The 25,430-nt window shown below is 47.5% G+C and overlaps 1 protein-coding gene across 1 annotated transcript; it reads right to left on the bottom strand.

Moving 5' to 3' along the window:
- Positions 1-22,847, bottom strand: LOC107544730 (acyl-coenzyme A synthetase ACSM2B, mitochondrial-like). Its single transcript, XM_016222645.2, has 13 exons — positions 22,671-22,847; positions 18,361-18,571; positions 15,666-15,873; positions 14,373-14,516; positions 12,834-12,990; positions 9,942-10,021; positions 9,615-9,738; positions 8,098-8,178; positions 6,880-6,981; positions 4,947-5,074; positions 4,730-4,829; positions 3,305-3,424; positions 1-105 (listed from the first exon to the last, which is right to left on the bottom strand). The coding sequence occupies exons 1-13, from the start codon at positions 22,845-22,847 to the stop codon at positions 1-3; spliced, it is 1,737 nt and encodes a 578-aa protein (XP_016078131.2).
- Positions 22,848-25,430: the final 2,583 nt, after the last annotated feature.

Below are 25,430 nucleotides of genomic sequence, written 5' to 3'. Positions count from 1 at the left end.
TCACTGGGCCCCGCCAGGCCCCGACCTCTTCCACTCCATATCTCGAAGCTTCGATCGCTGGATTTTCCCTGAGACGGTTTTGGGCAGGTCCAAGACAAACTCCATCTGTTGGGACAAATCAGTCCAGGGTTGGCCAACCATGACTCCAACAGGGGTGAATGTTTTAGAGGACTCGCTCTAGGGTGAGGGGAAGCTCCTGAGGCTGGAGGCTCCAGGTGAGTGGCTACCGAGTCTGGAAAACTCCTAGGACACCCCCCTGTGCAATACGAAGGTTCAGAAAGTGCCCTGGGCCAAGAAAAAGATGAAAATGACTAGAATAGGACATCAGCGTCAGTCAGCTGGGGTCTGACATACTGTAGGACAGGGAGACGCATTGCAGGGAACTGACATGACACAGTAGTCACACTCCTGGGCTTTGACATCAGACTCTGCTCTAGTCTCTCCTCTACCATTTACCTGGCTTTGAACAGGTCACTAGGCTTCTCTGAGACTCAATTCTCCCCCTGAGTAAACTGGAAAATAACAACTTTGATGAGTTATTGAGGACAAAATGCAGGCTAAGTTCTTGGCACAGGCCCACACTGCAACCTGTTGGCTGTGGGTGTGAATCTGGACTAGAGACAGCAGGCGTCTCGGTTAGGAAGCCTGCTGTTCGGTTTCATCTCCATCACTTCCCGTTGGTGTGTCCTCAGCAGAACTAAAAATCTCCAGCTTCACCCTTCTCGCCTGCGGGAAGGAATGTTTGGTGTCGAGGACCCTTCCGCCTCTAATGTCCCTGAATCTGAAGGTGTGGGTGAGGCAGAGAATCCACTGAGCTTCTGCTCACACGGCTCCGCTTGCCAGAGCGTTGGTCTAGAATCAGATGGTTTGGGGTTCAAGAAAAGTGACAACAGTAGGGGTACTGACTGGGAAAAAGTATCTCAGCAGCTGACTTGCCAGGAGGCAAGACTAATTGTGAAGGAAAGAGCTTGTTGAAAGCACCGTGGCATAGAGCAGGGGTTTGGCAAACTATAGCCTGCAGGCAAAATCCAGCTCTTCTCCTCTTTTTGTAGATAAAGTTTTATTGAAACAATAGCCATACCTATTTAGTTGGCTGCTTTCTCACTCCAAGGGCAGAGCTGAGTAATTGCCACAAAGGGTACGGCCTAAAAAATGTACTATTTAGTCCCAGGGTGTGGAGGGGGAGCGGAGGGAAACCACGGGGAGATCAGGTTGAATGCTGAGAAGAAAGCGACCGCGCAGCAGGCAGGGAGAGAAAGGCGGGGCTGCTGGGGGGAGGCGGGGGAGGGCCTGCTGCCGGGCATTCTAGAGGGGAGGCTTGTGAAAAGCGACATCATGCTAAACTGTTCTACTGTGTGATAGGGCCTCTCCACTGGCTCCTCAGAAACATTCAGCTACAAGTCAAAATTCATAATATGCTCGGTGTGGTTGGATTTCCAGTCTCTTTTTAAGTTACTTATTAAATTCTTACTAAGGTACCTTACAAATATTAACTGTGCTTTTAAACAACCTGTGAAGGAGTAACAGCATAACCCCATTTTACAGATAGTACGAAAACTGAGGTGAATGCAGCAGTCTGTTTCCAGAGACCGCTAGACTGCCTCACTCCCATTCGAGGCTGAAAGTCGGGGTGGTGGACTCTTTGACATGCTGCCCAGATGCCCTGCAGGAATGAAAGGCTCACTCTCCCAATGCTAGGCCCTTTTGGGGGGTGCAGCAGCACAGGAGAGCTGTCTCCCCAGGGCCACGTGCCTTCCCAGGGCAGCCTGTATGCATGCCTGACCTGCCTGGCTGTAAGGGGACCCCCCCCCCCGCTGCTGCTCAGGAAACTCTGAGAGGTTGTCCTAGCTTTAAAACTCCCCATGGGACTGGCTGAGGCTCCCACTGAACCACATCACAGTGCAACTTTACCTTCTGCTCGATTCCTTCCCCTTCCCCTTCCCTTCCCTGTGTTCATCCCGAAGAACTCCCTAATAAACCCCTGCTTGCGTGTTAATCTCCTTTCCATAGTCTGCTTCTCAGGAACCCACCAGTGACAATTAGCTTGTGCAGACGAATTGTGAATGAGCATCCGGGTTACACAAGAATCTGAGGGGCCCAGCCGGTGTGGCTCAGCGGTTGAGCATCGACTTATGTTCAGGAGATTGCGATTTGATTCTGGGTCAGGGCACATGTCTGGGATGCCGGCTTGATCTCCAGCAAGGGGCGTGCAGGAGGCAGCCAATTAATGACCATCTCTCGTCATTGATGTTTCTACCTCACTCTCTCCCGTCCTTTCTGAAATCAATAAAACCTTTAAAATAAAAAAGAATCTGAGGGGCTTTAGGCTTAATGCGGCTGCTCTCACCTTCTACCCCAGGCTCAAAATAAGAAAAATAAAATCTTTCCTTGGGGCAAACTCCTATCTTGTACCCAACTCCAAAAACTAGGTCCCTCTTTTGTGTCTCCCTTTAGGCTTTAATTTCCTGCCCCGGAGTGAAAACAGCTGAAAACAGATGTAATGGATTCTGTTCTTCTGGCCTTTTCTGCAAACAGCACGTCCACTGACCTGTGGGGAGCCACCCTCTCCCCCCTCAGTCCAGGTCCTGGGTGTAAGGCAGCCCTTCCTCCCACCTTCCTGCACTCTCTCCAGGGGTGATCAGCTGGCCCAGAACTGGTCAGTCTGAGTGTCTCATTCCCTGGTTACAGGAATTGGTTTAACAATGGACACATAACCTGGACTGGTCCAATGAGAATCAGCTTGAAGATTTGCTGGTGCCTTTGGGGAAAGGATGCTCTTTTTCTACTGGGATTTGCAAAGCTGCTAAAAATGTATGTTTGGAGCTGTTGGGGGCCATTATAAAGGGAGAGCGCTTCAAGAAATGAAGCCAACACAGAAAGGAGAGTCAAGGGGTGAAAGAGCCATCCCTGACCACATCATTTGTGTACCTGTTGCCAGCCATGCCTAAGGCTTCACACATCCTGGACTTAGCAGTTGTGTGAGCAGTGCACTTCAAATGGGATTTCTGCTGCTTGCAGCTTAGAGAATCCTGAATAATATAGCAAGACCTCGGGGCAGAGAGTGGGAATATAGGCCGGAATGTTGGCTAGAACTTGTTCTTATGGAACCATCTGATTTTCAAAGTGAGCCAAATGCTGAGGCCAACTTTCAGGTATCCATAGTAGTTGCTGGATTCTTTGGGGGCTTTCTTGGTCATAGTCAGGCAGAATTTGAAACTGGAGGCCTCTTCCATAGCTGGGAGAAGGGAAATATGAGAGGAGGGCATCTCCCCTTCCTCAAGTTTGGGGAGCCCAGAGTCCTCACCTTCCTCGGGAACTTGTACGGGGCTGTCACTGACTTCACGTGCTGCTGCAGCTCCTTAGTGAGCTGCTCCCGGTCATGGGACAGAAACTGCGGCGCCAGGACCACGAAAGCCTTCACCACCTGCAGCAGGGATGAGGGCCAGGGCCAGGAGAGAAAGGATCAGAGTGCCGCGTCACCTCCTGGGATGATGCAAAGTCAGTGTTAAGGCTTCCACCACAGTCACCACCTTTATGTCCCCTCGACTGAACCTCAGATATTTGGGGCCAGAAAAAGAGAGAAACTGTGAATACTAACGGCCATGAGTCCAGTTCTCTCTCAAATGGCTTATGGGATGGGCAATAGGACTGTAGACTGAGACCTGGCTCACTTCCTATCCCAGGGACACTAGAGAGTGACAGGGAGAAACTAGACAGTGAGGAGAAGAAAATAAAGACTGAGGACCATAACCCCCAATGATCTGTTTAAGCTCTTCAAACTGCAGTTTGCACAGCTATAATATGGAGATCCAGTTGTCATACTTAATTCATGGGAAATACAGTGAAATCACATACAGCCTGGCTTAGCTCTGTGCTTGGCACACAGAGTTTTCTCAGTAGAGGATTCTCTTTGGGCCCCATTTGCCTAGGGGCTCCTCTGATCTCTATGGTGATATGTCCCATACTTGCCAGAGATATGATATTGTCAACTTGCACCCCATAGAAATGTACTTGGACACTGGCCCACACCTCTGAACCTTGACTTCTCTCCACAATCCACCAAGCTCCATGAGAGTCCAGCTGGGTCTTTTCTGTAGCCCTGCATGATTGTAAGGGTCCTTCACCTTCCCCGTATTCTCACTGCAAACCCCGTGGCTCAGGGGCTCTGTCTCTTGGCTCAGATCTCTCTCTGTTCTTCCGGTCAGAGATCAGATTCTGATTCAAGTGCCAATAATAGAAGACCTTTGAGATGCTTGCTATGTGCCAGATCTTAGTCCAAGCACCTTATAAATGTTAGCACATTTAGTCATCAACCCCTCATCTTTTTTAAAATATATCTTTACTGATTTTATAGAGAGAAAGGGAAAAGGAGAGGGAGAGTTGAAATATCAATGATGAGAGAGTCATTGATTGGCTGCCTCCTGCATGCCCCCGACTGGGGATCGAGCCCGCAACCTGGGCATGTGCCCTGACCGGGAATTGAACCTTGATCACCTGGATCCTAGGTCAATGCTCAACCGCTGAGCCATGCCGACCAGGCAACCTCTCATCTTACAGATGGGAAACTGAGGCTCAGAGGCCAAACAACTTGCCCAAGGTCACACAGCTACTAAGTAGGGCCAAGATTTTGGCCCAGGCTGTCCAGCCCCCAGAGTACATGCTCTTTACCATTACGCTGTATGTCCTTGTTCCCAAATCTGCACAACCCCAGGCTGCCGCTCCCCATCACCTCTCCTCGGATGGGGTCGGGGCTGCTGATAACAGCCGTCTCCACCACAGCAGGGTGCTCCATCAGTGCACTCTCCACCTCTATAGGCCCAATCCGATACCTGTAGAAGAACCCACCTGTGAGAGAAGTAGACACAACCCCTAGGCCAGCCCCAAAGTCTAGAATCAGTCAGAATAAAGATCCAGATTACCCTTCCCAGCCCAGAAACCAAGCTCACCCACTGGAGTTAATGATATCATCTGCCCGGCCCATGAACTGGAAATATCCATCTTCATCTTTGATGGCCCGATCTCCCATGAGCCAAAAATCCCCTCGAATGTTGGCTGCTGTCTTCTCAAGATTGTCCTAGTGACCACAGAAAGATAGTCATTGTGCCTGCAGAGCCTAAATCCTGTGTCCCAGGCCAGGGCTGCCATGAGCAGATGTGCAGCTTGTGCAGTTTACAACTTGAACAGCAATGCATGGCGGGTTGCCCTGAGCCTGTCAACCCAGCCCCCCGGTGGAACTGGATCTCTCCCCTTGATTTCAGTTACTCCTCCCAGGGTTTCTCCCCTGCTCCTCTGGTCCAGTCGAAGGAGTAATATTAGTGCATGCATTCACCCGGGCTCCAGGGCATTTTCCCTGACTGATTCCACCTTCCCCTCAATGGTCAGCCTAACTAACCCTTGCTCCATTTCATGACACCATTGAAAGGTACCAAGTTTACAAGACATTTTTCCTGGCTCCTTTCTTAGATTTGAAAGTTCTAGAAATACACCAGCAAACCTCCTGGGCCCCGCCAATGTGCATAATTCTACAATGGCTGGACCCCTCTGTTCAGCTGAGGCACTTGTTCTTGAACAGTGAGAAGGTTTGGGGTTCGCCCCTTGTTAGTGCGTCTTTGTGTCTTGTTCAGGTGGAGGAGTGTGGGCTCCAGACTGGACATTCACTCACTGGGCTTGAAGGCAGCGTAGGGAGCTCATAGGCTGGCCTTGTCATTTGGAAAATAAGGGCACGGAAGGTCAGACGGACCAGGAGGCATGTCCAAAGCCTAATAGCCATTACAGATGACAGAGCTGACTGGAGTCAAATCTCTGACCCCCACCTTGACTCTTGCTCCTGGTCACCGTTCGGCCCCTGCTGGCACTAGCTCTGCGGGCCTTGAGTCTACCTGTTCCCTGGACTATCCAGTGGGGAGAAGCCCCTGCCTTAGCTGCCTCACCGACGTGTGAAATGAAGGGGGACAGCCCCAGGAAAGGCCTGGAGAAGTGCACGTGCGGCTGTGCCCTCGTCTCAGGCTCACTTTTCCTCATGTGTATAATGGGAGTGAGAATTTGGGTCTCCAGCAATTCTTCTTTTACACACTCTTACACAGCACTGCTCCAAGTGTTTCACAGGTAATAATGCCTTTGGTAGCCATGGTAGTGCTATGAGATATTATAACACACATTTTACAGGTGGGGACAGCGAGGAAGAGAGATCAGTCACTTGCTCAGTGAGCAGTGGAGTCGGGTTTTGAACTCAAGCAGTTTGGCTCCAAGGATCTCATAAGGTCATTGGGAGGAATAAATGAGTGTAATGTACGCGACGTGCTTTAGGACTGTGCGTATCATGTAGTGAGCACACGATAAATGGCAGCAACTATCATTACCGACTGATGATTTCATTTAATATGAGGCCTTCCCTGCCCCTTTTCAGCAGCGCGGGGCTCGCGTGAGCCTCCTCTGGAGCGAGGTGTTTGGAGCCGAGGCTCATCGAGTTGTAACATCTCGAGGCCTGAAGACAGGAAAGCCTCCAGCTGCACGGTGCGGTCTCGGCGTGAGGTGTCTAACGGGGCCCTCAAGAGCATCGACGGCACAGCGGAGGGAGATGACACTTAGGGGGGCGCAGGGCTGCCCCGGGAGAAGCCGCCATGCACAGCCCAGGGCAGTAAGCTTTCTGCCACGAAGCGGTTCTTGTGGGTGGAAAGGGGTGTCCAAATAAACATAAGGATCATTTTTTAGATGAGGCCTTAGTGACGGGCTAAGGATGCAGGGTGATTGGCCAGCCTTTTACTTGGCAAAGCGCCCATTCTTAGACACTGGATCTCCTTGTCAATGCCCTCGGGAAGTTCATAACTTTAGGACCCTCATTCCCACCAGGGGACGGTGGTGGGGAGACACATCCCTTACCACGTAGCCAGAGAACATGCCTATGGGCCTCATGGGTTTGATCCTGATGCCCAAGTCTCCTTCTGCACCAGGGGGCAGGACATGGCCCTTGTCGTCTACGACCTGGAGGAAGAAGCCGATTGGAAGAATGCGCGGCCAGCAGGAGCTGCCTTCAAGAGCAGCATGGAAGAGCTGGGCTGGTCAAGTGGAGACCCTCTTGCTCTAGTGGTGACTGAAAACAAGAACCAGAAACCAGGAGAAGCCAAGAGTTTGAAACCCAGATCTCTGGTCCATCCGCCTGGAATGGGTTAGGTGAAGCCCCTTACTGAGACTGGACCAGTTGAGCTTGGGAAGCCTCTGGCTTCGGGAGCTCAGGAAACACAGCAGCCTCCCGTTGTCTCTGAGGCCCATGGACTTGGACGTCAGACAGATCAAAACGCAAATTACGGCTCTGCTACCTTACTCGTTCGTTGCCTTTGAGCTACTTAAGTCCTATGTCTCAATGCCTTCCCCTGTAAATCAAAGATAGTAACGGCTTATTTCACAGGACTGCTGTCAGGATGAATGGGGTACGAAAACGAGAGCCCCACAAATGGTCACTGCAGTTGGTTAGCGTCGTCGGAGCAGGAGTTACACGCAACACTGAACAGAATATAAATTGTTATGCTCCAGGTCTGGGCAACTGTGCACAGAGCCATAGACACACGTACACGAATTCTACTCGTGGGAATTTAGCCCAGAGTAATAATAAAGGAGGGGAGCAAAGTCTTAGCTACAACACACTTATTGTAGTGATGTTTTTACCAGTGAAAATTTTAGAAATCATCTATTGACCGACAGAAGGCATAAGGAGTGGTGGAACCATGCTGTCTACACTAGGTAGTCGTTAAAGATCCTGCTGCACGTCAGTATTAATTGACCTGGGAAGATGGTCACCCCAGATTGTTCAACAATAAAAGTAAGTAACAAAATGATATGTCAAAATTTACCCCTATTTTTGTTTTGAAAATGTATATCTTTATATAACTAACTAGCCAGCTAATTTGCCGCTATTCAAAGTGTTTTTCTGCATGATATGAATATAAAACTTTCCCTTTTCTTTCCTTCCTCCCTCTTTTTCCATATTATTTTAATATGTTTACTTTTCATTATTTTTCCTCAATGAAGAGTGTAATAAAAAAGTTACTGAAAAATTCGTGCGTTCCCCATTCCCCTCCCGCCTGAGTGCACCTAACACACCTGCACATCGTAACTGGGAACCGCAGTCCCCAGGCAGCCAGGTTTCACTTTCATCGTCTTGGAAACTCTGCAGGTGAGTCCCTGTGGGAAGCAGTAAACAGATGGGCCAACTTCAGGAGGATCATAAGGTCACAGAAAAAGTCCAACAAAGCCGGTCCTGGCACAGTCCAGAAGGTGGCTCCCATTTGCTGGCTCCCTTCCTCCGGTTTCCCTGGCTCTCTCCCTTTTCCTGGAATCCCCATCCGAGGGGTTGCACTAAATTGTTTGGAAAGCAATCTGATTGACTGCTCCCCAGGAAAAAGGAACTAATAACCACATTATCATATTTTTAAGGAGATCCATACTTTGCTAGGGGCCCATGGACACCAAAAGTCCTTTAAAACCTTATAGGATTAAATTGCCTCCCATAAGAGGGCCAGCCTTGCTTGAATCCTGAAATAAATTTTCCTACAGAGAGGCTGGTGTCAAAGGAGCATTTTCTGAACAAGGCTCCCTCCGAATGGCTGGGCCCCGGCCGTGCGTGCACTGTCCTCCCACAGCGCAAACCTCTTCCACATCGCAGCGCAGCCAGGAGCCCGCTCGGTTCCGCCGGGGTCCCCTTAGCCACAGAAGGATGTCGGGTGAAAGAGTGGCAAGGAGGTGGGGACAGGTACAGAGAGTCACAAGTGACGGGTACCGGGGAAAGAAGCTGGGGGACAGCACTCCCAGGTTGAGTTGGCAAGTGGCACTGTGAATCCACATTGGGCCCAAGGGGCCCCAGGGGTTCCAAGGAGATACAACAGCAGGTGAGGCGGGGCTCCCAGGGGGTTCTTCTCACCCCTCACTTTAGTCTGAGCAGCTCAGCATAGTGCCTGACGCGTTTGACAAACTCAGGTCTCGGCTAAAATGTCACCCCACTACGAGGACTTTCCTGACCACCATTTCTGAAAAGCCAGCCTTCATCCCACCTCACCCCATCTCACTCATCTTCACCTTTCCCCACAGACCTTCTTGCTGTCTGCCATGCCGTGTGTGTATTAGTTCATGTCTCTTTCTGCCATGTTGTGTATTTATTAGTTCATGTCTCTTTCTGCCATGTCGTGTGTTTATTAGCTCATGTCTCTTTCTGCCATGTCGTGTGTTTATTAGCTCATGTCTCTTTCTGCCATGTCATGTGTTTATTAGCTCATGTCTCTTTCTGCCATGTCGTGTGTTTATTAGCTCATGTCTCTTTCTGCCATGTCGTGTGTTTATTAGCTCATGTCTCTTTCTGCCATGTCGTGTGTTTATTAGCTCATGTCTCTTTCTGCCATGTCGTGTGTTTATTAGCTCATGTCTCTTTCCTCCACTCCCATGGGAATGCAATCTCCATGAGAGTCTGGCAGGTTTTACTCTCTGCTGAATTTTCAGTACCTATCCTACAGTAGGTGCTCAACAAATATCTATGGGATAAGCACGTGATAAATGGTGGCTCATATTTTTATAATCAAAGAATAATTGCCCAGGTTGACCAGTTCATGCCCCCCAGGAGCAGGTACCGTTTCTGTCTGGCCATAGAACTCCCAGATGTTCAGTCCTGTCTGGGACTTCCAGTTCTCCAGAGTGTCTGGGAGCAGGGTCTCCCCTGCACTGAAGCAGTTCTGTAGATGTGGGAACTTGTAACTGAAGAAGAGAAGAGAGGTCAGTGTTCCCCCTTAGCCTCCCTGCACCAAACTCTGCCCAGGCCCAGAGCTTTGACGATGACGTTGACCTTATGGGTCAACCATGCTCAGAGGTCAGATAGATGGGCACGTGTGTAAGTCAGAGAGGCAAGAGGATGGGCCAATAGACCCAGAGGTTCTAACCAACCCGCAAGGCCCCATCACCTGGAAAGGCCCTGTTGTAGCAGCATTTGGTACACAATGGGTGCTCCTACCATGTTGTTGATTGGGTAGCTGGACAGAACCTGCAGGGAGAGAGCCAGCTGAGACCCTGGTCACCGGGTCAGGTGCCGAACTTACCAGCACACACAGCAGTGACAAGCATGGTTATGGCGTTGTAGGGCCTGCATTTAAGTCCTAGCATCTTTGCTGTGTTTCTTTCAGGCCAAATGAATCCCAATTTTCATGTAACCTCAAACCAAAAGTAACACAGAAATGGCCACCCATTGTTATAGAGAAAGGGTCCAGGATTGATTTGGGGCATTTTTGTCAAATCAAGCTGCCTATTCCTGCCAATTTAATGACTTGTCTTTATACACACACCTTCAGGATATGTAAACCCCCAGACACCAAGGGAAGGAGATCAGCCCCTGTTGCAAATTGGCTGCATGGTTTTGGTGAAGTCCCTTACCCTCCTGGCACCAGCTTTATAATAGATGAATTCAGGTAGAAAAGTGCCTTGAAAAGTTAAAAGTACTTTATCGACATTTCAGAAGTGCTACTAAAATCTAACTAGTACTGAATACATGCCAGGCCCTGTGCTATCTCATTTAATTCTCACAATAACCTCATGGAGTTTGTATTTCATCCCCACTTTACAGAAGGGAAAACTGAGACTCAGAGGATTAAGAAACTTGCCCAAGGTCACACAACCAGCCAGTAGTGGAACCAGCATTTGTAGCTGGTCATCTGAACTGTATGTAACACAACTTTCTCTCATGCTTTGCTTTGTACAGAATTTATTAGAAAAATGACTTAGGCAAACATATATAGAAAAAATGATTAACATTTTTGCAATAATTGCAATTATTTTCTCCAAACACTCTTTCTTTTTTTTTTAAATCCAAGGATATGTTTTCCATTGATTCTAGAGAGAGAGGATGGAAAAGGGGGGTGAGAGAGAAACATTGATGTCAGAGAGAAACATTGATTGGATGCCTCCCGCATGAGCGCCTGACTGGGGGTTGAATGAACCCTGCCTGGAGATCGAACCTGCACCCTGGGTATGTGCCCTCACTGGGAATCGACTGGCAACCCTTCAGGGCATGGAATGATGCTCTAACCAACTGAGCCACACCAACCAGGGCTTCCTCCAAGTACTCTTGATGAACTGCTAAAAGCTATGAAAATCATCCCATTTCCCCTATTGCTTTGTCTTAGAGGAAGCTTAATAAGCAATTACCTACTTATTTGCTGCACTTCTTACTCTCATTAGTCTCCCCACCCCACAACTCCAATCCATATTTTCCTACTAGGTCTTATAATTTTGTATCTGTTTTTCTGTTGTTGTTTTTCTATTTGTGATACTCAACAGAAGCCACGTCAAATCGTTTTTGGAAGGAGGCAGAGTAAGAATTTGTTTAAATCAGAGAATGACAGAATCATTTGAACAGAATCTCCTGAGAGAGTCCAGACCATGCCTGACCTGTTGCCAGCCAAACAGAAGTCTGGGTGGGCCCTCAACTCCTACAGAGATCTGGAGGCTACAGGATGTCAGTGGTCCAACTTCTCATCACAAATAGAGTCCAATATCAGATATGCCCTTGCAAGCAAAATGAACCCATTTCCATTGCTTTGTTGTACCTGGGTCAGGCTGTTTGTAGAGTTTACTTAATGGCTGCCCTATCAAGTTCCATGGGAAAAACTCTTATTTATTCTTTATTCTTCAAAACTCCTCGTAGATAATAGTCCCAAACTAGCAATAACCCTAATGTCCATCAACAATAGGATGGAAAAAGAAATGATTGATACACAGAATGAAATGCTATATAACAGCCCAAAAGAACAAACCTCATACGTGCAGCAAATGGAGAGTATTCATAGAGAATGTGTGGACTGAAAGAAGCCTGACACAAAAGATTACATATTGGACGAAGATCACAAAGAGGCAAAATTAATCTATGGCAATGGAGGTCAAAAGAATGATTAATTTATGGAATGCGGACAATGGTGTGAGCTTGCACAAGCACTTCTGCAGTAATGGGAATGTCTTCTGTCTTGACAAGGTGGTGATTACATGAGTGTCTGTTATAGATTGAATGTTGTGTCCCCCCAATTCATATGTTGAAGCTCTAACCCCCAGGTGATGGTATTTGGAGGTGGAGCCTTTGGGAGATAATTAGGTTCAGATAAGGTCATGAGGATGAGGCCCCTATGATGGGATTAGTGCCCTTAAAGAAGAGGAGGAGACATCAGAGCTCACTCTCTCCACCATATGAGGACACAGCAAGAAGACAGTTGTCTACAAACCAGAAAGAGTCATGGCACCCTGATCTCGGCCTCCCAGCCTGAAGACCTGTGAGAGAGTCATGTCTGTCATTCAAGCTTCCCAATCTATGGTATTTCGTTATAGCAGCCCAAACTGGCTAATACAGTGTCTAACATAGGTAAATTATTTGCAAGCTGTACACTTAAAATAAATGTACTCTATACACTTTACCTTTAGTCTGTGCTATGCTTCAAATAAAAAAGGAAATCACACACACACACACACAACATCACTTCCGACAGTGCATCCCTCCCTATACTCGGTTCACCACCATCTGTCTGATACTTGGCACCAGAGCAAGAGACCAGTAAATGCGTGTTGAGTGAACCAAGGGCCCATGATGCCCGTCTCCTGAAGATATTCTTTTTATCTGTATATGGGGTTATCTCTTTCCCTGAACCATGAGCTCTATGAGGCCAGGGACCATTTCCATCTTGCTTACTGAACAGCGTCCATCCATAGGGCAAGGGTTCCTGAACATTAGATGAAGGGAAAGAAACTGCAGGAATTTGCAGTGTGCAAACCTGGACTGACTCTGAGCATCTGGTGCAAACTGGAGCCTCTCTTACCTTTAGAATGACCAGCGGGTCAAACTTCGGCAAGAGATGGATAAATATGCATGCTCCTGACGTCCAGGGTTCCAGAAATGAGCCCAGGATGTTTATTATCCAAGCTGTGTCTGATATGGTCCATACTATGTCTGAGGCTCGCAGGTCCATCCACTGGCTGACAAAAGAGAGGAAACGCAGGGACACACGTCAGTGCCCGCGGGGGGAACGGAGCAGGAGTGTGCACGTGCGGTGGGGCAGCATGTGCGCTGGGGGGGTGCCTGAGTGTGTTTGCACACCTTCGCAGGAGTGCGTGTGAGTACACGCTGGCAGAGGAAAGAGTTGTTCTATCTATACATTTCATTTCAAGACGGGGAGGGCATTCGGAAGGCGTGACCCAGCTGACACGACTTAACAGACACTGTACTTGGGTCTCATCTCACTTTATTCCTAGGACGCAGTACAGGTTTTGACATGTGGTAACCACCCAGGAAATGTTTATCATGTTTACTCACAAAAGGCATCTAAGTGATTATCCTAACAAGTAGCCTTGCTAAGCCCAAGTTCAGTAGACCTTTGGTTCTCTTTTCTCAAAGCATCCCAAATTGCCTAAGCTGGTTTCCTTTCTCCTTTTGGGCCACAATAAAAAGTATTAGGCCTGTCTTAAAGCAAGAATGATTTAGGCTGGGCATGAAGAGCTTCCTTGTGGTGGGAATAGCCGTAGCATGTGTCCCTTCCTGAAAATGATTAGTATTTTCAATGCTATAAGAACATTAGGTCATAGTCTATCAGGACCAAATTTGGGGGGTGGGGTGACAACTAATATCTTAGTTACATTTATCTTCCATATGTTAGAAACTTTATTTTACTATAGCTCTTCTACTAAATTATTTTAAATGATATTTAAATATTTATTATTTTAAATAACTTAATTTTCTGGTACCACAGACTCATAGGTGGGACATTTAAGTTTTTGAGGATTTTTTGCATTAAATATTTTTCCAGTTGTAATAATAAAATGAACCTGGTAAGCACGACCTACTGGAAAAGTCCCCAAAGACTCTTGCTCTAATTGCATGACAACCCTGGCACAGTGTTTCCTGATTCCACTGATGGGGTCCATGTAGAGTGGAAGGAAATTCTGAATTTTGACATGTGAGATCTCATTTCATCAATTAATTCAATTATAGCTTCTACTTCAATGAATTTGAAGAGTAATTTGCTGCTGACAAAAGTGTCCTTTTGGAATGCGGGTTGTGTCAAAACAAATGACCAGCACCTCAAAGGACAAGGTATAGGTCAGTCTTGGGGAAAATGCATGTAAAGCTCGTGCATGCATATAATCATTCAAAAGAGCAGGCTCGTGTCTCAAAGCCCTGAAGAGGTTTTGAGATTTCACGTTATCAGAAACAGAAATGTTGCATTGAAGGTCACTAAGTACCCTGCAGGCTAAGCCATGCTCCCTCGTGCCCCCATTCGCAACTATCTTTCTCAGAAGCCGTTCAGGGAAGTCCCGAGGCCTGGCCCCGCAGGTCTCTGCAGAAAGAAGGGTCTCCTTACCCAGTGTCCATCTTGGCCTTGAGGCCCAGGCTCGCGTGGGAGTGCTCTGCCATCTTGGGAAGGCCGGTGCTCCCACTGGTGAAGTAGATGGCAGCTGCCTCTTGGCTTCCTGTCTCCACACAGCGGTGAGTGGTAGATGCTCCTCTGGCAGAGACAGAGTGTCACCTTCTCAGGTCTGCCCTGCACCAGATGTCCTGGTGGCCCGTCTTTCCCCCCTTCCCCCTGCTGGCAGGGGCAGGTCGGCCGACCCACTCCAGAGGGAGGCTCATCAGTGCTGAAGACCATGAGATCCTAAGTCAGTGGACTTGGGCTTGAAAGCCGCTCGGGTCGGAGACTTTGTTAACTGTGTGACTCTGGACTACTTACTCAACTCCTCTGGGCCTCACTTTCCACATCTGTAAAATGGGATCACTAATACCTGCGTCATAGTGTTACTGGGAAGGTAACTGCAGCAAAAACTCAATAAATGCTCACCTAATTGGTGTTGGGCCCCCTAGCATGACACCAGGTAAAGCGGGGTGCTCAGCTAGTGCCTGGAAGCACGCGCACCTCTCTCGCCGTCCCCCCAGTGTCCTGATCTCAAGTCTCCCAGAGCTGCTCCCGGTCTGTCTGTCCCGGCGGTTCTCACCCCGTCATTAGAGAGAAGTTTACGTCCTCCCTCGGCTGTCCTGAGGAACGCGTCTCCCGTGGAGGGATTTCAGGCGTGTGGGGGGAACGCAGTCCTCCTGCTAGTGCTGCCGTGGACTCCAGGCAGCCTGGCTTAGGGGACAGAGGCCGAAGAGGGGCCTAGACGCCTGGTATGGCCGCCACCTCTCGCGCTTTACCTCATCGCTCTTGGCCTCACCCCTGATTCCATCCACTGAACAGCTCCGGGCGAGTTTCAACCCACTTAGTGTTTCTAGTGGGGATCATGGGCGATTCTCTGCGAGCCCCAGGGCTTCTCTGTGGCCCCCAGGGCACGGGACTCTGAGCCTACTGCACACGCATGTGTGTGGCCCAGAGAGTGGGGCAGGTGATGTCCCCGCCTGGGCAGCGCTGGGCCAGTGGGAGTCAGGTGCTGACGGATCAGCGCCTGTCGACCCTTGAATGGACAGCCCCCAGAAGCGTCCCGAGCGCTCTCAGAAGGTCCCCCCTACCCCTGCAGGGACCCTGGTGCTAGCTTTTCCCTCCCAGCTTCACTCTCCTCAGCCCCACACTCCACTCCCTGACCTCCCAAATAAAGCACCTTCAAATAAGTGCTTGGTTCATGCCCGCTTTTGATGGAAACCCAGGGTAAGACGTGTGGATACTCACTGTAGTAGTGTCTTGAAGTCCAGCCACCCATCCCGACTTTTTTCAGACACCAGTAGCTTCGTTTTCAGAGAAGGGCAGTCAGGTGCCACGGAGTCCACTGCCTGGGCCACCTCTTCCCCAGCCACGATGGCCCTGGCCTTGGACACCTGCAGCCTATAGAGAATGTCTTTGGCTTTCATCTGGACAGTCCCGGGCATGAAGACGAGGCCTGGAGAAGACAATGGCTTAGAGAGAAGGGGAAGGGGGGCCGTTTTTTCCCCTAGAGAAGCCTGATGGAACAGCCCGTGGGTTCCACCGGGGAGGGGAGGGGAGGGGAGGCTGGGGAGGGATGACCCATGGGGAGCATCGGTAATGACAGACAGGGACCAGAGAGTGATTTAAACACAGATTTCCCTAGATTGTCAGAGCTTTAAGAGGTCTAATGTCACACCACTGACAGCCTAAGGCCAATAACCCCACCGTCACCCCCTACACACACACACACACGCACGCACACGCACACTATCCTACTGGAGCTTCCTGTGTCCAAACACTCGGACGGTAATTAAAGCAATAAGGGAAGGCACTGGCAATTGTCCTTGGTGCTGCAACACCGCAGTGACCTAACCAGGGACACTAGTTACGTTTTCTTAGGCAGCAGTGCCCTTAGTGTGTGTTTTCTAACTTCGTGAGGCTCTGTGGGTCTGTTTTATGCTTCCGGAGAGCAGTAAGATGTGTCCTGCCTTCTGCGACGCTGGTTTCACACGCTCCCCTGCTAAGGAGCTTCAGCCCTGGCTCAGCTTCTTCCCGCCCTCGGCCCTTCAGGGCCCACGCCGCAGGCCTGTTGAGCGCTGTCATGATAGTCCTATCGAGCCTGAGCTCCCTCCTTCAGACTATCATCTGTCATAATGCCACCTTTCCCTTGTGGCCTGCTCACCCTGCCATGGGGCCCAAGATCCTACAGCTGTGCTCGGACGCCTCTGATTCCTGCCCCCCCTTGACCGCATGTGCGCCCCCTCCTTGCCGCCCAGGGCGCCTGCCGCTTGAGGACATGGCCGGCAGGGCGTGCCTGGGGCTGGTGGTGCTGGAGGTCCCCGAGGCTCTTTCCTACACCTCTTCACGTCTCTCCTCCTGCATCTGCACGTTGATGATTCTCAAATTTCTGTCTCTATCTCCGATGTTGTGCCCTTAAATCCAACTTCTCACTTCTCATTCCTTTTTCCCCATACGTATTTTTATTGAGATATAATTGACATATGACACTGCACTAGTTTTATGTATGTATAAATATATGCCACATATATAAAATATAATAATTTGATATATGTACATATTGTGAAATGATTACCACAAGTTAATGTCCATTATCACACATAACTGCAATTTTTTTTCTTGTGATGAGAACTTTTATGATCTAGTCTCTTAGCAGCTTTCACACATACAATCCGGTGTTGTTAACTCTAGTCACCATGCTGTATGCTGCACCCCGTGACTTGTCTTGTAACTGGAACTCCCATCCCTTCTTGAACATCAGTGGGTGCCCCTAACCCAACAGCTATCAAATTGAACTTGTCGTTCCTCGGCACCCCACACCCGTTTCCTTGCTTCAGTGGGAGGCAGCATGTCCACAGTTGCTCAGGTGTCTGTGACTCCCCAGCCCCTGACTTCCTTCCCCTGCCATATGTCCTGCATCAAAAATACCCTGTTATTGGTTCCCTCCTAACCATCTCTGAAATCCATCCACTCATCTCCGTCTCCACCGCCCCACCCAGTGGAAGCCACCGTCACCCCTCATCTCTTCCCTGGCCTTCCTGCCCCAACTCTTGCCTCTTTGTCTCATTCTCTATGCACCGTGTACAGGACTTTGACAAGCAGCACGTGATCACGTCGCTGCATCCATGCATGCTTTCCCGGGATGGGGCCCGACCCTCACCACGGCCCACGGTCCTGCCGCTTTAGCACCTGCCATCGGTTCAGGCACGTGGGCCACTATTTCCTCCCCGCCGCCTGGACTCCGGCGCACAGACCGCCCGCCGGGTTTCCTCGTAGTTTTCAGGCCTCCCTGCCCTCTGTGCTGGCTCCGCTTGGAGCGCTCCCCTTTGCCTCCTTTCCTGGTCAAACCCAACGCATCCTGCGGTTCTCAGCCTAAACATCCCTTCCGCTGAGACATCTGTGACCTCTGCATATCAGTCAGGTCGGGCCTCCTTTTATAGCAGGGGTTGGCTAACTTTTTCTGCAAAAAGGCCAAATAGTAAATATTTTAGACTTTGTGGACCAGACGCTCCCTGTCCCAGCTACGCAAGTCTCCCCTTACGCTAGTGCAAAAGCGGGCACGGCCCTGCTCCACTGAAACTTCATTTACAAAACTGGCCGCGACCAGATTTTTAATAGGTTCTTATAAAATTCACGTGCCACTTATCAAAATTGTGATTAAATACTTATGTGTACAATTAATAGTTTAATGGCTGTCTTTCTCCAAAGATCTGTGGTCCTATGAGCACATAGCCCCTGCTTTGTTCACCCTGTGCGAGCCGCCTCTCCCGTGAGGCTTAGTCGATAGTTTGCTTAAATCAATAGAAAGGTGGTATCTACATATGGGGGGGGGGGGACAGCATGCTGTGGGAAGGGGCATCTTTTGGGAGGAATGGTGGGATTTCTCTGTCATCAGTTTCCTTCACAAGGGAGACAGTGCCAGCCTAGGGCGTCAGTTACCAACCTGCTCGCATGCAGCCGAGAGCCACCAGCCACCACTCAGGCACTCGGGGCAGCACCAGGGCCACACGGTCCCCACGCTGCAGGCCACACGCTCCCGAGAGGACATTGGCTGCCTGCCGGCTGAGCTCGCTCAGTTGACTGAAGTTCCACCTCACTTCATCCCCATCGCCGCTCACCCACCAGAGGGCTGGGTCTGGGGGCCTCTTGCCAGCCTGAAGAAAGAGAAGAGCTACTGATTGGGGGGCTGGTGCCCAAGCCTGGGGAAAGGCTCCTGCACAACTACACTGGCTAAGCTTCTTGATCTCAGGACCTTTATTCACTCTTTAAAAGTATTTGAAAAACCCTGAAGAGGTTTTATTTCTATGGGTTCTATCTATCCGTATTTACATTAGAATTTATAAAATAATAGTATCCGCACATCAGTCCAGCCCTGAATGCGGGAAAGCGAGATAAACACAATCATAGAGCATAAAGCTAAAGTGGCCTCCGATCTCTCGCAATATTTTCTGTGATACTTTTTTTGCTTCTCAAAGGACAGTTATGATACACAGTTGGGTTGGCATCTCTTTCTCAGTTCTCATTCACACAAAAATAAACTGCCAATCATAGTTAATGCAAATAATGAAGCTGAAAACTAAGCCTGAGGCCTTGTTCAGATTAATGCCAATTACTTGTACTTGGACTGTACATGTTCTTATAATTTATGTTGAATTTTGATTGTGTTTCCTTAACATCTTCCTATTTAAACATTTTTAATCTAAAAATTATGATGTAATTGGGATTTGGGCATTCTGTGTTTGTGTTTATAATTTTAAAGTCAGAACTCTTGCTTGAAGTTTCTACAGGTGACTTGAATGAGGTTGTTGACTAACGAATAGGACAGTTGCTCAACTTCAAGCCTCAAGGCTAACTGAAGTCATGTAGGCTGATAATAATTGGAAGTAAGACTAATATTATCATAGCATTTATTCCTATTTCATTAATTTTGTCGTTAAGAAATATCTGAATGTTTCTCTCTGAAAATAGTACATTTTCAATACTATTCATGACTACACTGCAATGTTTATGGAAAACTGGCCACTATTTAAATAGCATCCCTATTTCCTAATAATTAAAATTTTGCTCATAATTATAATCAAGAGGACCGTTACTCAGGAGTTATAATGGGAAAAAAAAGCGATTAGGACTAAATAAAATATAGTTTGAAAAACAAAAATAATTACTATGTTAGAAATGAAAACAGAAATTTTATAAGTGTGTGCTTTTAAAAAATAACAGCATGAATTCATTATATATTACCACAAATCAGATGTGGTTTAATAAAGAGACAAGTATACTTTCTGAAATAACAAAAACTGAGAAGAGTGGCATTGCTTTTCATTTTTGCAAGTCTCTTTTAATGCCTTCTTTAATAGAAGACAGATTTTTTATTTTGTCTCCGTGGTCACTTGTTGTTGTGTAACTTGTGTAACCCCTGGGAAATGCCACTGTATGCTCGTAAGAGAGTGGGAATGAAAAAGAAAAATGTTATCATTGATCAATCCATCTATCATCTATCTAATCTATCTGTCTAATCTATCTAATCTACCATCTATCTATCATCTATCTATCTATCTATCTATCTATCTATCTATCTATCTATCTATCTATCTATCTATCTATCATCTATCTATCATCTGTCTATCATTATCTATTGTCTACCTATCATCTACCTCGCTATCTCTAGCTCTGTTTTCCTTTTCATATATTTAACTTACACTTTACCATTTTATTCCTTCTAAGTATACAGTTCAGCAGCATTAAGCACATTCTTATTGCTGTGCAACCATCACCACCATCCATCTCTAGAAATTTCTCACTTTCCAAAACCGAAGCTGTGTCCCCATCACACAACGACTCTCCTGTTGTCCCACCTCTCAGCCCTTGGCAACACCATTTTGCTTTCTGTCCACGGGCTTCATCTAAATGGAATCACAACATTTGTTCTTTTGTGTCTGGCTTATTTCTCTTAACGTGATATCTTCAAGGTTCCTCCATGCTGTAGCGTACAATAGAATTTCACTCTTTTAAAGGCTGACTAATATTCCATCGTGTGGATATGCCACATTCTGTGTGTTCACTCATCCATCGATAAACATTGGGTTTTCCTATGTTTAGGCTACTGTAAATAATTCTGTCATGAACAAGGGTGTACAGATAAATATACCTCCGAGATCCTGTTTTTGATGTTTCTGGGAATACACCCAAGAGTAAAATTGCTGGATTATATGGTAGTTCTACTTTTAATTTTCTGAGAAACTGACATCTTGTTTCCCACAGACGCCGAACCATTTAACATTTCCACCAGTGATGCACCAGGGTTCAACTTTGTCTTAGTTTTGTTTGGAAGTAATTTTGATTTTAAAGATTCTCCTGAAGTCTTAGGTATCCTTGGGGGTTCCCATATTACAGTTTGAGAGCAATGATCAATAGTCAAAGAGAAAAATGTGTTGGTTATGGGGTGAGCTTTTTCAAAGTTTCTCAATAGGAGTTGCATCTTTTACATTTTGACCAGTAATGTGTGAGACTGTCTCTTTCTTCATAGTCCTACCGACAGAATATGTTGTCAAACTTTTGTATTTAACTTGAAATAAAAATATGATTTTGTATTTAACTTGAAAAAAAAGATTTCAATGACTTTTTAATTTGCAGTACTCTTATGATGAATGGGGTTGAGCATGTTTTATTATATTTAAGGGCCATTTTAGTTCACTCTTCTGTGAACCATCTCTTCTTATACTTCACTCATTTTTATATTGGGCTGTGCCTTTTTAGTCTTGATTTCTAAGGTTTCTTTTTGTATTAAGAATATTAACTCTTTTGCTGTGATGTGAGTTGAGTATTTTCCCCTTGGCTGTCACTACTTTTTGTTGTTGTTAATCCTCAACTCAGGTTATTTTTCCCATTGATTTTTAGAGAGAGTGAAAGGGAGGGAGGGAGGGGGGAGAGGAGGGAGAGAGAAAGAGGAACATCGATGTGAGAGACACATCAATTGGTTGTCTCCGGCACTCACCCCTACCTGGCCTGGCCGGGGATGGAAACTGCAGCCCAGGTACATGCCCTTGACTGGGAATTGAACCCAAGACCCTTTGGTATGCAGGCCAATGTTCTAACCACTGACCCACAGGCCAGGGAGTTTTTAAAATTTTGTTTATAGTGTTTGTGGATGGAGCACTTTTTTGATGGTTATGTAGCAAATTTATTAAATCACTTCTTTTATGGATTCAGGATTCTTCCTCATTATTCTAAGGAGGGATAACTTTTAGAGAAAAGCCAGAAACCTAAATTTTTATCTGCAAAGTTTAAAAAATATATATATAACTTTATTGATTTCAGAAAGAGGAAGGAAGAGGGAAAGAAAGAGAGAGAACCATCAACGATGAGAGAGTCATTGATCAGCTGCCTCCTGCACGCCCCGACTGGGGATCAAGCCCTCAACCCGGGCATGTGCCCTGACCTGGAATAGAATCGAGATCTCCACCTCTGAGCCACGCTCAGCCGGGCCTGCAAATTTTTAATTTTAAAGTATTGACTGAATTTTATGTGGGCCATGCTCAGCCTAGAGGCCCAGCATTTGCAATCTCTGCACTACGTTTGGCTCATGGTGTCAGGACCTGACGGCAGCATCACGACATGACTCCCTTTGAGTGTCACTTGTTTAAGCCCATGCTGGCTGACCCACTTCCTCCTATATCCCAACCAAGAGGAATCCTTCCATCCTCCAGAAAGGTGCACAGAACCTCAGGTGGAAAGCAATGGATGGGGCGGAATTCTAGAAGTCTAGGTGGGAAAGGATCCAGAAATTTCCTCATCACTCTTTCTCTGATGTCTTATGTTGGAGTCCTTTCGACAACCTCTGCCTAGTGACCATCCTGCTTGCTTACTCCTAATGACAGGGACGCATAACCTTTTGAGAAGACGGACTCAGTCTTAAATCCCAATTTGCCTCTTCTTTGACACCAGACCACCAGTCCTTGTCTCGCCCTGGGAGGTCACAACAGAGCATGTGCAGGATGTGTAGGCAAATTGTGTGTCAGTTGCCCAGGGACTTACCAGATTGTCCTACTTGCACCAGTCTCCCAGCCCCCCCCCCCTTTTTTTTGCCAAGCCCATTATCTCTTGCTCCCACCCCATGCTGCCTTCATGAGAGATGAACATCATAGCTCATCATAGTACCTGACACGTAATGCGTTCAATATATATTGAATGTATGGATGACTCAGTAAACTCAGCCCAATTGTCCAAAAATGTGTCTCTTCTCCACCCCATTACCTTCTCCATGCCAGCCCAGTAATCTATCACATCACTAGCAAAGTTAAACTTGGCCTGGACTTCCTGGTGGCCCCACGGCAGAGACGTCAGTTGCTTGCTATGAATGTAGATACTGCGACAGGACATCCGAGTCCTCCATAGGATGCAAATCCCCTGGAGTTTCCGCAACCAATGCATGGCCAGACCTGTGAAGGAAAGATGTCCCAGAGGTGAATCTTTCTTATTTTAAATTGCCCTACTAGTCATCAGCTGCTTATGGAGATGAATCCGAACCTTGCTGCTTTCTTCCAGAAGTGATGTGTTGTGGCTATGAGTAAATTGTCACTCAGCATTCATTTCAGTCTGCATGCATTCTCCAAAAGCACAGCACCCAGTATAGATCTTACCTCTCCAGCACTTCTGACAGTTTTGTGAACACTCAGTTCCATGTAGTAAATCCCTCAGTGCGTAAAATACAGTGGTGTGGCAGACAATTTGCTCCCCCCTGTATTGGGATTATACGTCTCCATTTATTTTCATGTGACTTGCCCAGTGCACCGTGGGGAAGAGTATGTATCCCCCTCTCATTGAGTTTGGCTTGCTCATGAGATGTGAGGGGATGTGATTATACGGTTGATCAGGAACCCTTGCACTTCTGCCCTCTGTCACGAGTGTAGCATATCCCAGATGGGTGCTCTACCTTCAGCCTGGGTCCCAGAATGATAACACACGTAGAGTTGAGCTGAGCCCAGCACAGCCACAGCCCGCCCACACACCTATGGGGGAAAATATGTATGGTGCTAAGCTCCTGAGGTGTTTGCGTGTTTGTTACCACAGTAAATGCTGACTAACACAAGTAGCATCCATTTCCTTCAACTGAACCTAGCGCACAGCTCCTACCCCACAGAATCACTTTAGAAATTATAACTGCTGAGATCGTTTCCATCTATGCACTGGCTTCAGGGAGAGCTTTTCCAAGGCTTTGTAGCTGGCTTCCAAGTTCCAACATGTGCACCTTGATGGAGGCTGCAGTGTTTAAGTCTAATGACCTTTGATTTAAGGAATCAAGTCAGGGGTCCCACCAGTTGGCTGGTTTCCCATTCCCCATTGTCTGGCCAGCAGCAGCCAGAATGCTCAAGACCTCAGATGCTTGTGTCTCCTCTTTTATATTCTAAAATCTAGCCCGGCCAGACGTGGCTTAGCGGTTGAGCATCGACCTAGGCAATCAGGGTTCGATTCCCGGTCAGGGCACATGCCCGGGTTGTGGGCTAGATCAATGAGTCATCATTGATGTTTCTCTCTCTCTCTCCCTCTCCTTTCCTCTCTCTGAAATCAATAAAGAGATATATATATATGATTTAAAATCTAAAGGAATGTAAGTGAATGTTTCATTACCAGCCCCTCTGTTTCTCTCTCTTTCCATGGCTGGCTCTTTGTCATTCTTTAGGCCTCACCTCCTTGGAAGGGCCTCCTTCCTTGACTCCATTCTCTCCCTTGCGCCACGCTAAAGATACCTATTCCTTTGCCCAGTGCTGCCTCCTCACTAAGACCTGGCAGATTCTGTTTCAAGGATCCTCTGGATTGCAGACTGCTTTTTCCTGAAGATTTTCACTCTCCTGGATAGCTCTGGCCTTTAAAGACTGGTTAGTGCTATTCAGAGGCATGATCCCATCAGCCCATTCCCTGAAATGGCGCTCACCTGCCAAGTCCTTTTAGGAAGTCTCTCTGGGGATCTCTTGGGACACCCTCCTCCTGAGCAGACAGCTCCAGAATCCCTGTAACCTTGGAGGAGAATACAGCTTACCAGGCAGACAGTCCAAGAGTCCCTGGAAACTTCAGGGAGGGCAAGCTAATCATTAACTGTGGACAATCCTAGAGACTTACTTGGGGTAATGTCAATCCTAGCTGTGCATGGCACAGAGTAAGTGCTCGGTAAATCCTAGTTACTGCAGTCTAAAATGGGAGGCTTGCATTTGGATTCAAATTCACACAGCTGCATGAAATGAGGGTCTGAGGTCATTGAATGTTTCTGCTTGATCACATAGCTGCAGCAGATTTGGGGAATGAGGGCCGTGGTCCTAGGAACTGTACCTAAGATCCCACAAATGAAAGGAAATTCAAGAAGTCATTTGTCCTCCAAAAAATGGAGGCAAAAGGATACCTGGACACATTTGGCTTGCAAGCTCTGGAGCCAAGTTCCCCAGGATAAGCCATGGAGTACTGTCCTCTTTGGAAACATTTGTCCCTGTCAATTAGTCAACGTATATTTATTGACTGTTGTTCTCAGGTGGACACAAAGGTGACCAAGATAAATCCCTCTCAGTTTGGAGGTGAGACAGATAATAACGTGTCAAATAATTCAGTTTATTTTAGATAATGTTAAGGGTAGGTCAGAGGTCAGATCATGTCACACGTCTGCTCATCGCCCAGCAATGAGTCCCAATTTCATGCCAAAGAAATGCCAAAGCATTTACCATGTCATCCAAGGTCCTTCATGGTGCTGTACACAGCCTCTTGTCCTCTCTGGCTGAATGTCCTGTCCCTTTATAGCTCACTCACTGCACACCAGCCCCACTGGCCTTCTCCATATTCCCATAAGGCACGACCTGCCTCAGGTCCTTTGCACTTGCTGATTGATTCCTCTTCTCAGACCACTTTCCCCCAGGTATCTATGGATAGCTTCCTCTCCTCCTTTAAATCTTTGTCAAAGTTTTTTACCACCTTCTCAAGGAAACTTACCTTTACCACTTACTTCAAATTGCAATGCACCTCCTAACTCGT

The sequence above is a fragment of the Miniopterus natalensis genome, chromosome 3, assembly GCF_054644295.1.
Source record: "Miniopterus natalensis isolate mMinNat1 chromosome 3, mMinNat1.hap1, whole genome shotgun sequence".
Taxonomy (NCBI): Eukaryota; Metazoa; Chordata; class Mammalia; order Chiroptera; family Miniopteridae; genus Miniopterus; species Miniopterus natalensis.
The sequence above is the reverse complement of the archived record's forward strand: the minus strand, read 5'-3'. Positions and strand labels throughout refer to the sequence as shown.